This window comes from Lepidochelys kempii, chromosome 7 (genome assembly GCF_965140265.1).
Source record: "Lepidochelys kempii isolate rLepKem1 chromosome 7, rLepKem1.hap2, whole genome shotgun sequence".
Classification (NCBI taxonomy): domain Eukaryota; kingdom Metazoa; phylum Chordata; order Testudines; family Cheloniidae; genus Lepidochelys; species Lepidochelys kempii.
In genome coordinates, this window is record NC_133262.1 from 42,961,719 (window position 1) to 42,973,983 (window position 12,265).

Consider the following 12,265-nt stretch of genomic DNA (forward strand, 5'->3'; position numbering starts at 1 on the left):
CCCCCGGGTTCCGCTCGCCTGTACCCGCGGCCCCAGGCAGCAGCGGCTGCGCTCCCCGCCCCCTGGGAGGCTCCGCCCCTCCTGCGCTCGACCCGTTCCGCAGGCCCCCCATCTCCACCCCTGCATCCCCATGTTAACGGGCTGCTGAGTCCGGCCCGCCACTTGTCTTCCGGTTAGCTCCTCCCCTCAGGTGCGGCCTCCGCCAATCCGGGGCGGCTGGTTGTGTCACACGTCGGGGTGACGCGCCGCGCGTCCTGGGAGGGGGCTGCTCCGCACCGGAAGCGCGAGGCCCCCGCCGGGTGCTCGGCCGGTGTCATGAGTCCCTGAGGCCGGCGCGCGCCCGCGTTGCCTCGCCATGGGGGTCCCGATCCCTTTAGTCCCCGCCAACGAGAGCCTGAGCCTGACGGCCCGGCCTGGCCGCCTCGCCGTGTCCTCCTCGGGCGCCGGGCCCGGGGACGGCTACCGGGGCTGCGAGAACGGGGCCCTCATGGACAGCTTCGGCATCTTCCTGCAGGGGCTCCTGGGCGTCGTGGCCTTCAGCACCCTCATGCGTGAGTGACCCCTCCCCCTTCCGGGCCTGGCTCCGCGACCTCTTCCTCCTCAGGGCTGGCCTCCCTGGCACAACCCCCGTCCCCGCCTTGGGAACGAGCCCTCCCCGCTCCGGGGCCGGTGTAACGGCAAAAACGGCAGCCGTCCGTTTTTCCTACCCGTAGCCGTTACCGCCATGTAAGTCACAACACTGGCCTCCCCGGCACACCCACCCGCCTCGTGGCAGCGACCCTTCCCCCTTCCGGGAACCTCCTGCCCTCCCCCATGTGTGATTTCGAGGACCCAGATGTCCTGACCCCCTTCTCACACCCCATGTGTGTGAGAGTGACTTTTGAGACCCAGACCTGGTTCCTCTCCCCTTCCCTCCTTGTTCTGTCTCCTTCTATAATCCAGAGCCTGGTCTGGTTTGGTGTATCACCTTTTCCATGAGTGAGACTGTCTCCAGGAACACTGGTGGCACCAGGGTCTAGCCTGGGTTCCCCCTCCATCCCTCAGGCAGTGCTTACACACCCATTACCCTCTTATGTGAGTGACAGCCCTTCCCCACAAACACCAGGGATGCCCCTGCCCTGGCTCTTCTCCCATCTAGCGTCCCCTGGCATAAATGTCTCTCCACAATTGGGGTCTGGGTCGGGTTTCCTATCCTTTCCCCTTCAAACAACCACTTTCTCCTTGTCCTCATCCATCAGCCTCATGCATCAAAAATGCATGTATTTCCTTATTATACTAAAAACATATATCACTGGGAGTAATAAGCTTGAAAAATCCTGCTTTCCTGGTGCTGTTAATGCTCACTTTATTTCTTGTATTTCTCTTTGCTTGTATAAAGGAAATCAATACAATCAGTGTCACTTGTTTAGATTGAGTCTTGTTTTTGGGTTCCGTTTTGCAATGCTTGGGTGACAATGTCCCTTTAATCAGTTGCACCGGCATAATAATGTGCTTTGTGAGGGGGATTTAAAATCTGGTCAGACTGTTTTCCAATCTAAAGAGTCTTTTATATGCTGTTGTCATGATTCTGTGAATATAAGGCAGGGGTCGGCAACCTTTTAGAAGTGGTGTGCTGAGTCTTCATTTATTCACTTTAATTTAAGGTTTTGCGTGCCAATAATACATTTTAACGTTTTTTAGAAGGTCTCTCTCTATAAGTCTGTATATTAAATAACTAAACTATTGTATGTAAACAGGTTTTTCAAAATGTTTAAGAAGCTTCATTTAAAATTAAATTAAAATGCTGATCTTACACCACTGGCCCGCTCAGCCCGTTGCCGGTCTGGGGTTCTGTTCACCTAGGCCGGCAGTGGGCTGAGCGGGGCCTGCGGCCGGGACCCTGGCTGGCCAGGGGCCGGCAGCCAGAACCCCAGACTGGCAGTGGGCTGAGCGGCTCAGCCCGCTGCCGCTCAGCCTGCTCTCGGTCTGGGATTCCATCTGCCGACTCCTGCCAGCCAGGGTCCCGGCTGCCGGCCCCGCTCAGCCCGCTGCTGGTCTGGAGTCCAGGCCTTGTCCACATAGAGTAGGTACCCACCTTCTCCCTAGTTCTAGCCATTCTCTTTCTCTCTCTGCACTGAGATGAGGGTGGGAGTGTGCTGAGAACAGGGCTGGGAGTGAAGGAGCAGCCTGGGGGTTGGGGTGCAGGGTCTAGCCAGGAGCTAGAATGAGGGAGGGGGCTCAGGGTTGGGGCAGGAGGTTTGGGTGTGGAGCGCTTATCTGGGCATCTCCCATTTGGTGTGAGGGGTGCAGGTGGGAATGTGTGTGGGGGTGTGTGTGTACAGGAGCTCCTGTTTGGTGCCAGGGGTGGGAGTGGGGATGTGGGGGGTGCAAGAGTCAGGGCATAAGGTGTGGTGGGGCTGGGTGTGTGTGAGGAGGGTGCAGGATTCAGGGCAGGGGGCTGAGGGGGTGTGAGGAGGGTGCAGGAGTCAGGGCAGGGGGCTGGGGACATGGGGGTGCTCCCTGCCCTGAGCAACTCACGGCAGGGGCTGGAGGGGATATGCCCTGAATTCCACCCCATTCTCCAAGGTCCCCGGAGCAGAGAGCGTGCTGCAGCTCTGCTTTTACCTCTCCTGCTTGTAGCAAGGGCCATCAGCTGATCGGCCACAGGGAGGGAGAGAGAAGGAGGGGCAGGAACCCAGCATGCTGGGGGAAGAGGCGGGGGGAGGGGGAAGCTTGCCTGCCCTGCAAGGAGAAGGCTGGGGGGGGGCACGGAAAAGAGCGGGCCGGGTCTGGCAGATAGCAGCGTGCCGTAAAAAATTGGCTCGAGTGCTGTGTTTGGCATGTATGCCATAGGTTGCCGACCCCTGATACAAGGGATGGTGCCACCGTTTACTGCCTTCTCCTCTTATTTGTGTTAGGCACTTTTTTCTTCAGTACTGTATGTAGAAAGTGCCATCACTGGTTTCCTTTTTAAATACTGACAATTTAGCGGAGTTTTTCACAGAAGCTGTATGTCCATTTGTGCTTGCGTGTGCTTCTGTTTAATGTAATGTGTAATAGTGATTGAAGTGTGTTTCCTAATTCAGCACTTCTCCAAAGAACAAATTACACTTCCCCCAAAAGTTGGTATTTCATACCTAGAATTTAGTCTTCTTCCTTTCCACTCTGGTGTGTAATAGTTTCTTTTTTTCTATTTGACCTACTAGATAAAGAATCTTGGTCCTATATTTGTCTGAAGGAACCTGCCGCAGCAAGATACTAAATAAATGTTTGCACTAGCAGTTTTTAAGATTAGCCTCTGAACAGCTGTTGTAATGCAGAAGAAGAAATTGCTTACAAATGAAAATGGGGCAGTCACTTCAAGCTGACATCTTGTGGTCATTGAGGCATTGGGTCTTGATGTAGTGACACATGCAGTCTGCTCTGAGACTATTTTGTTTGCTTGTCAAATGTATATTTCTCATTCAGGTGAGGGGGAAAAAAGCTGTAGATAAGCGCAGGTTAGAGATCATTTGTTTAGTACTCGTGTGCCTTCATTTTTTGCATGTCTTAAGTTTACCCATACGCTAGAAAGAATGATTTACTTCACTCTTGCAGTAATATTCACATTTTCACATATGTAGCACTACTGACTCTGAATGACTTCCGTTGGAGTTAAAGCACTCAACACCATGCAGGATTGAGCTTTGCAGGTTGTTGTGAGTACTCTCTTAAAATTCTGAGATTTCTGTTGGCATTCAAGATTAGAATCAAATCTAGAAAGAGCACTTCAGTATTACTGAGAATTACTGTAAGTGATAGACTGAAGACATTTCTAAGTGACCAATGAAACATAGGTGATGGTTTATTGAAATTTATCATATTTGCTGGGAATTGATTGGAGCTGCAAACTTTCCAGGTTTAATAATTATGAATAAGGCTATATTTTAGTCATGGGTATTTTTAGTAAAAGTCATGGAAAGGTCACAGGCTGTAACCAAAAATTCACGGCCTGTGACCTGTCCATGACTTGTACAATATACCCCTAACTAAAATTTGGGTACTCCATGTGGGAGAGGAGGGGGATGCCACGGGTGCTCGGGGGGTGGGGAGAGAGGGGTGGCCCGGGGGGCGCCACGGGTGCTGGGGTGGGGGGCGTAGCCCAGGGGCACTGGGGGTACTTTCGGTGGAGGGGGGGAGGATTGACAGGGCTGGCAGGCTCCCCACCCAGTTCTGTGCAGCTCCCCAGAAGCGGAACATGTCCCTTGGCTCCTAGGTAGAGGTGTGGCCGGGGGGGCTCCACGCACTGCCCTCACCCTGAGCGTCGGCTCCACAGCTCCCGTTGCCTGGGAGCCACAGATAAGTGCTGCCCAGAGCCCTCACCGCTTCCTGCACCTCAACCCCCTGCCTCAGCTCAGAGCGCGCTCCCACACCCAAACTCCTGCTGCTGCTGCTCCTCGTGGGAGGGTGGATATGGTGGCCTGAGACTGCCCCAGCAGTGGCTGGTGTGGCTGGCCCTGGGACTGTCCGAGGTGCTCAGACAGCCCCCAGGCCAGCTGTAGAAGTCACGGAATCCATGGCCTCTGAGACAGACTCAGAGCCTTCATTATGAGTCCTTAGCATACTGCTCTGGTATGCTGCCAGATGCTGTACTAGGCTTCTGTGGTTTTCTCAACAATTTCTGGAGAATTAAAAAGAAAATTCTATCCCTTATGTTTGTGTGGGGCATAACAGATGCAATGATGTCTGAGTCTTCAGATAAACAACAATATTTCTGACATCTGATGTGTCCTAATCTTCTCAACAAGATTCTACTTCTGAGACCTGAGGTTTCAGAAAATGTATCTTTAACTATTTCTCTCATCATTTGGACAGTATTACATATTGAAATATATATTGAGTGGGAGAGTGAAGCATGCTATAGCACAGGGGTGGGCAAACTATGGTCCACGGGCCGGATCCGGCCTGTCAGGGCTTTGGATCTGGCCCATGGGATTGCCCCCCGTAGTGCCGCAGGCCCCACGCCACTCTCAGAAGTGGCCAGCACCAGTCCCTGTGGCCCTGGGGGAAGGGGGGGGGGGCAGAGGACTCTGTGTGTTGCCCTTGCCTCCAGGCACCACCCCCTGCACCTACCATTGGCCGGAAACGGGGAACTGTGGCCAGTGGGAGCTTTGGGGGAGGTACCTGGAGGCATGGCAAGAGCAGCATGCGGAGCCCTGTGGGCCCCCCCCCTCCCCCCAGGGGCTGCATGGGGACATGGTTCCAGCCGCTTCCCAGAGTGGCATGGTGTAGGACCGGGGCAGGCAGGCATGGCATGGAGCCTGCCCTGGCCACGGTGTATGCCGCTGCCACCCCGGAGCCACTTTAGGTAAGCAGTGCCAGGCCGGAGCCCGAACCCCTCCTATACCCTGCCCCTCCAACTCCCTGCCCTAAGCCCCCTGCCTGCACTTCGCACCCCCATGCACCCCAACCCCCTGCCCTGAGCCCCCGCCGCACCCCCATGCACCCCAGCCCTGAGCTCCCTCCCGCAGTCTGCACCCCTCCTGCACCCCAGTCCTGAGCTCTCTCCTGCAGTCTGCACCGCTTCCCTGAGCCCCCTTCTGCACCCCAATCCCTTCCCTGAGCCCCCTTATACAACCCGCACCCCTCCTCTGCCCCAATCCCTTGCCCTGAGCCCGTTCCCACACACTGCACCCCCTCCCACACCCACACTCCGTGCCGCACCCCAACCCACTGCCCCGGCCCTGCATACAATTTCCTCACCCAGATGTGGCTCTTGGCCCAAAAAGTTTCCCACCCCTGGTATAGCAATATATTCTAGATAACCTGTGTTTTGTATTATTTCTATATTAAGTCAGTTATAGTGGTTTTGTGGATTGTACGGTGGTCTCTTATTTACAGCCCTGCTTACTATGGAAAAAATGTTTTGTCAGCTGACCGACTGAGCAAGCAATGGAACAAGACCTTCTGTCTTTGCAGAATGGCAACTGAGTGTACGAGCTTTGTATGTACGCTTTACCAAATATAAAAGGAGTACTTGTGGCACCTTAGAGACTAACCAATTTATTTGAGCATGAGCTTTCGTGAGCTACAGCTCACTTCATTACCAAATATGAACCTCATACATCCTACATGTTCTAAGTTTCTAAGTAATAAAGTTTCATCTTATTCTAAGTGTACAAGTCATATAAACTAAGTCAAATAGAAGGTAGTTGAACGGAGGCATTAACAGGAAATCTCTCAATCTAAGGACTGTACAGGCATAGAATCATTTTAGCAAATATTTTATAAACTAACCCAGGGGATGTGTAAATTTAGAACCATATACTACCCTTTATCTCAGTGGAACTCCCAGGGATGATAGTGGAAGGTTTGCACAAAGATCAGTGGTAGAATATGGCCTTAGATAGTGAATAATTAAGACCCCTGCAATTGGTGCTGTCAGCTCAGTACCAGGTTGTTAGTGTGTTTAGGTGTTACTTTCCTTGTTCTGTACTCTGTAACTAATAGCCAGTGTCACATACTTCCCTTAATACTTTTCTTTGTGAGCTTTTCTATTGTAAATACAGCCCAGATCCTAGTGAACCAATGTGTAAGGGCTTCCTATGGATTTTAATAGTATGTTGATTTAAAGCTGTATCAGAGTAGTTGCAAGGTTTTTGGAGGGGTGGACTTTATGTAGTGGAAGCATTAATTCTTAATCTGTCTTACATAATAACCTGTACAGTACCCAGTATCCTGCCAGCTGAGGACTGGACTGTAGTCTTCCGTGCCATTATTTAACTGATCGTGAGGTTGCTTTGTTAGGGTGAGTGGGACAAAATAACTGCACTACCAGCTTTGGCTAGCCCAGGGACCTCAGGGATGTTGTCAGTGAGCTTGTGTGTGTGTGTGTGTGTGTGCGCGCGCTTTCCGTGTACTGTCCGCAGCTCTGCTCAGATTGCTGATTCAGCAGACCTTAATAGTACTATCCTGTGTGGTTAAGTACTGGAGGCTTGGATGTCATTGCCTGAATAGTGCTGCTTAGGCTGCTCATTGCTTCTGTCTTTGGAGCTTCAATGTTAATAGTAGTGCATCATGTTAGTTCAGCAGACCTCAATGTACTAGCTCCCTGGATCAATGTTTATAATTATACTAACACATGTATGCTTGTTACAATAGACTCAGCTCAGTCAGTGGTGGGATTTTCCACTACTCCCTAGACTGGACAAAGGCTTAAAACGAAGGACCTTGACGTTTATCGGCTGAGACAAACAACTGGAATACACAACTTACCAGCTTATGAATTTCATGACATCTGTTTGTTACCCCCCTTCTTCCTAATATCTTGAACAAAATATCCTTATTTATTGTTCTCTCAAACCATTTTATCTTGAACTAGATTAACATGTCTGTACTAGCTAAAATATATTTGCCTAACTATCTAGTGCTAGTACACTAACAACAACTTTGCCAAGTTCATGTACCGGACAGTGAACTTGTAAACAGCTGCTTTAATATATGGCCTGATTTTAGTTCACAGCCTCTGGTCCAGGCCTCAGATCTTGCACCAGGCCCAGTGCTCCAGGTGTGTGCTCGCGCTCTTTCTCTCTCTCTCCACTCACAAGGCATAGTAATCTTAGTAGATTTTTTTTAATTACTGAAATTCTTTCTAAAGTCACATTTGGTTATTCTAGGTACATTATTGAGAAATACTCATTCTGGCTCTTATCAACGAAAAGCTATATATCAAAAGAAACCATAACTGCTGTGTGTAAGATGCATGAATAAATATTCCAACTTGAAATGTACATTTTTTTTAGGATGTTACTTAAAACCTTTTCTTATTTCCTGGGAGTGTTGGAACTCCCTAGAAGCATCAGGAAAAGGAGCTATGGGCTAGGACAAAAGCTTAATCATTGGTCACACTTTCTGAATTCCCTCTAGTCATGCATGTTTAACCATAAATTGCTTCTCAATAAAAGTAGTAATATCAACAAAGTTCTCATTCATACAGGAAGGGGGAAAACCAGTGTTTGCAGGTTTCTTCATTCTTGTGTGATAAAAGGAATCAGCATTTGTAAGAAGCAGGAGTCAAAACAGAAACAACTTACTAACATTTTAAATAAAAATAAAAGGGTAGTTCTTATTCCAGACTTGATAGTTGTAGTGTTCTTCACTTCATCTTCCACTTCAGAGTGTTTTGGGGCATCTTTGGCAACAGAGCTGTGGGCCAAGTGTGTTGAAGAAGCAGCAATTGTCACTCAGAGAACTCTTAAATTCCAGTGAAAATGTCTCTAGCTATGGGACAGTGTTGACTTCTACAAGTCTCTTTAATAAAAGCCAGCTGGTAGAAATATTCGGGTCATGACTAGACTTATTCATGTAATAACTGAATAGGAATTTGCTTTAGAAACTGCACAATTATTGACTGTCTAGAGGGCAGTAGTTCTCTAATTTCTTCATTTTGTGGGAGCGACACATTATGGGCTACCTTGTCTCCTAGCTCAACTCCCATAGGAAGTATTGAGTTCTATTTGCTGATTATCTACTTTGAAATCATTTGGAGATTACCAACGTGAACTGATTTAAATAACTTATTTTAATAATGATTAAAATCAAACAGGAAATCTTGATTTTAAATAACAGATTTTAATCTTGTTTTGCATTTGTATTTTTAGTTATTTTTCTAAAGAAAGGTTCATTCTAATAGGTTCATATAACCACTAAAACGTTAATTTGCCAATAAATATAGTTTTTATATTAAATGTTATACTTTTTGCTAACTAGGAATATAAGCATATCTATACATGTATGTGAAGCTATATAATAGCTTAAATAAATTCAGATTCTTGCTTTTTACAATTTTTATTATAAAATGGTGTCTGATGCATTTCTTACTTACTAGATAATATTTGCTTGTTTTGTCAAGCTGTATTTGGATGGGAATAGGAATTTGATTAAAAGTGCACAAAAGCAGCATTTTAAATTTGTTTTTATTAAATAAAACTATCATAAATGTGTTGGATACGTAAGGCAAAAAGTAAGCTTATTAAAACATGTCTTGCATTTAAACCTGTTTTATTAAAGGAAGTATTAACTGTAGTTAGTGAATAAAGGGATTGTTTCTGGTCACTATGGGCCAGATTTTAAAAAGTATTGAGTCACCAAAAGATGCAGATAGAATTTTCAAAAGCACCTGCCTGCATCTTTAGGTGCCTAAATACCTTTGAAAATCTGGCCCATGTCCTTCAAGTTTTTAGAATTATATCTCCTCCTCTCCCTCCTGGCGTTTATTAAGAGATTGAAGGAAGAAAACACACTTCCTTATTTTTGCAACTCCCAGTTGGTTTCTCAACTTTGAATGCAGTAGCCCAAAGCAGTATTCTCTGCACCTGCTAGCTAAACTGAAACCAAAAGTAATTAAGGGTAAAGCTTTTCTGCACATCAGAAACAAAATACTTAAATTTGGAAAAGTGTAAATAGCAGCATTTGCTCCATTGCTAAGGCTGAAAACAATATGGATATTGGTTGGATATTCGTGTTGATCCCAGGATATTAAAGAAACCAGGTGGGTAAGGCAATATATTTTATTGGACCAACTTCTGTTGGTGAAAGAGAGATGGTTTTCAAGGAAGAAGAGCTCCGTGTAAGCTCAAAAGCTTCTCTGACCAACAGAAGTTGGTCCAATAAAAGATAGTACCTCATCCACCTTGTCTCTCACTATTGTCTGTTTACTTTACTTGGAGGTGATAGGGTGAGGGTGGGAAGAAAGTGCAGGTGTTAGAAGGCAGTTCAACATGTTTTTATTTTGTGCTCGTACCTGTGCTGCTGACCCCTTGCTAGAGAAAGACGTGAAAGTAACATCAACATAAACATCTGGTGCAAGTACTATATACAAACACTCTTCATTGCAAAGCTTCCCTTGGAATATATTTTATTTAGAGAAATAGGGAGCAAGAATGGCTGCTGAATGAAATGGAGAGTAAAAGAAGTTCCTTGTTCTTACTGTTACCTTTTTACCAAGTAGATCTTGTAACTTAATGCCAAATATATATCACTTAATAACAAAGTGTATCATTTATCAGCTTGTCATCAAAACAAATTAACATGATCTCGTCACAGTGTCCCATTCATGATAGTGGTATTTTCTGAAAATGTAAGAACCAGATGTTCATAACATTCATGTGTCTATTACTGCAGGTTTAAAAACAAAAATTAATTCTTAAAAACACTGTGATGGTTCTTGTATTTCATTCAGCTTAGACACTGGTTTTAAAAATATCTAGTTTCACTTCTTGGTTTTCCTGTGTTAAAATAGCTATTGTATTTGTTGGTTGCTGATACTGCAGAGCTGTTTAAATATTTTCATGTTATGATCTTAAATTTACTTGTAAACAACTAGTTTCAAGAGCAGTCTCTCACTATGCCTTCTTAGTGATAAAGGGCTTGCAAGTGGTGTGCTGAGAAACGTATTATGTTATTCCCAGACAATTGAAACATTAAACAGTTTTCAACCATACCTGCATCTTAAACAACGTTATTAGGCCTTTGTAATTATACAAAGCCCAATGTATGAAAGGTGAAAGTGTAATAAATAAATAAATAAAAATTGACTCCACAGCCCTACCTATGACAAACTATCTTAATCTGCTGTGTCTGAGTTCTGTCAGATTATATTAAAATATATGGCATATGCGTTCATTGTACATTGTGGAGGGTGGATAAATTGTTGGATTCTTTGATATTTAATGAAATGGTGACTGAGTTTTTCTGGACATTAAGGAACAGTAAGAAAAAAGATGTAGCTCCTGTTAATGAATGGTTGAAGTGGAGAAAGGTCCCTGGATCCCTTTGTAACAATGAGTGGGTATTGGAGGGTGGACAGAAGGCTGTGTATCTCTACGTGCAACGTGGTTGTAGTTCCACATGTAACATACTGAAGTTATGGTCAGTAACTCTGTTTATCTTTACTGTATTTATGGTATATTGGATGTAAGGACTTACGGCTAATTGTTAGGTAATGGGTATCACTATTGGGTCAAAGTTAAGTAAGGATTCTTTCTGAAGCCTATATAAAATGGATACGTTTATTCCTTAATTTGTTTGTGAGAGGTGCTTTCTCTGTGCTTCTGTAATTCACGTAGTACTTAAAAGAAAACTGCCTAAGGAAAAGTGCTTACAAGAATTAGTTTACCCTATGATATGTCATTGTACAGCAAAGATTTTCCAACTGGTCAACCTGCAAGTAAAATATAGTTTTCTTCATCTCATAAGTGACTGACCATCACATTTGCTAAAAAGGGTGTGTATGGTATTTTGATTTCAGGACTTCTTTAAAGTCTCCAGAAGAAGTTGATTCTCGGATATCCTGCTTCATTTTTTTAAAAAAACTAATCTCAATAGGAGAACTTGAAGCACCTTGGTCACCATATGCTTTCCAAATTAATAGGACTGTCAAGTGATTAAAAAAATAAATTGCACGATTAATCGCACTGTTAAATAATTAAATATATTTGGATGTTTTCTACATTTTCAAATATTTTGATTTCTATTACAACACAGAATACAAAGTGTACAGTGGTCATTTTATATTTATTTTTGATTACATATATTTGCACTGTAAAAAACAAAAATAAAATAGTATTTTTCATATCACCTAATACAAGTCCTGTAGTGCAATCACTTTATCATGAAAGTTGAATTTACAGTGTAGAATTATGTACAAAAAGTAACTGCACTCAAAAATAAAACAATGTAAAACTTTAGAGCCCACAAGTCCACTCAGTCCTATTTCTTGTTCAGCCAATTGCTCAGAGAAGCAAGTTTGTTTACATTTGCAGGAGAAAATGCCTGCTTCTGGTTCACCTGAAAGTGAGAACAGGCGTTCACATGGCACTGTTGCAGCCATTTACATGCCAGATGCTCTAAAGATTCATATGTCCCTTCATGCTCCATTCCAGAGGACATGTGCCCATGCTGATGTCAGGTTCTGATTGATAACAATCCAAAGCAGTGCAGACCAACACATGTTCATTTTCATAATCTGAGTCTGATGCCATCAGCAGGTTGATTTTCTTTTTTGGTGGTTTGGGTTCTGTAGTTTCTACATCGGAGTGTTGCTCTTTTAAGACTTCTGAAAGCATGCTCCACACCTCATCCCTCTCAGATTTTGGAAGGCACTTCAGATTCTTAAACCTTGGGTCGAGTACTATAGCTATCTTTAGAAATCTCACATTGGTACCTCCTTTGCGTTTTGTCAAATCTGCAGCGAAAGTTTTCTTAAAACGAACAACATCCGAGTTAAAACAGGTCATCATCCAAGACT

The 12,265-nt window shown here is 45.1% G+C and overlaps 1 protein-coding gene across 1 annotated transcript in view; it reads left to right on the plus strand.

Moving 5' to 3' along the window:
* Nucleotides 1-215: 215 nt before the first annotated feature.
* LOC140914485 (musculoskeletal embryonic nuclear protein 1-like) overlaps nucleotides 216-12,265 on the plus strand; it is a 124,591-nt gene continuing 112,541 nt past the window's right edge. Inside the window, exon 1 of the mRNA XM_073352404.1 lies at nucleotides 216-551. Coding sequence (XP_073208505.1) covers nucleotides 356-551 — 196 coding nt within the window. The 5' untranslated portion in view covers nucleotides 216-355. The remainder of the gene's footprint in view (nucleotides 552-12,265) is intronic.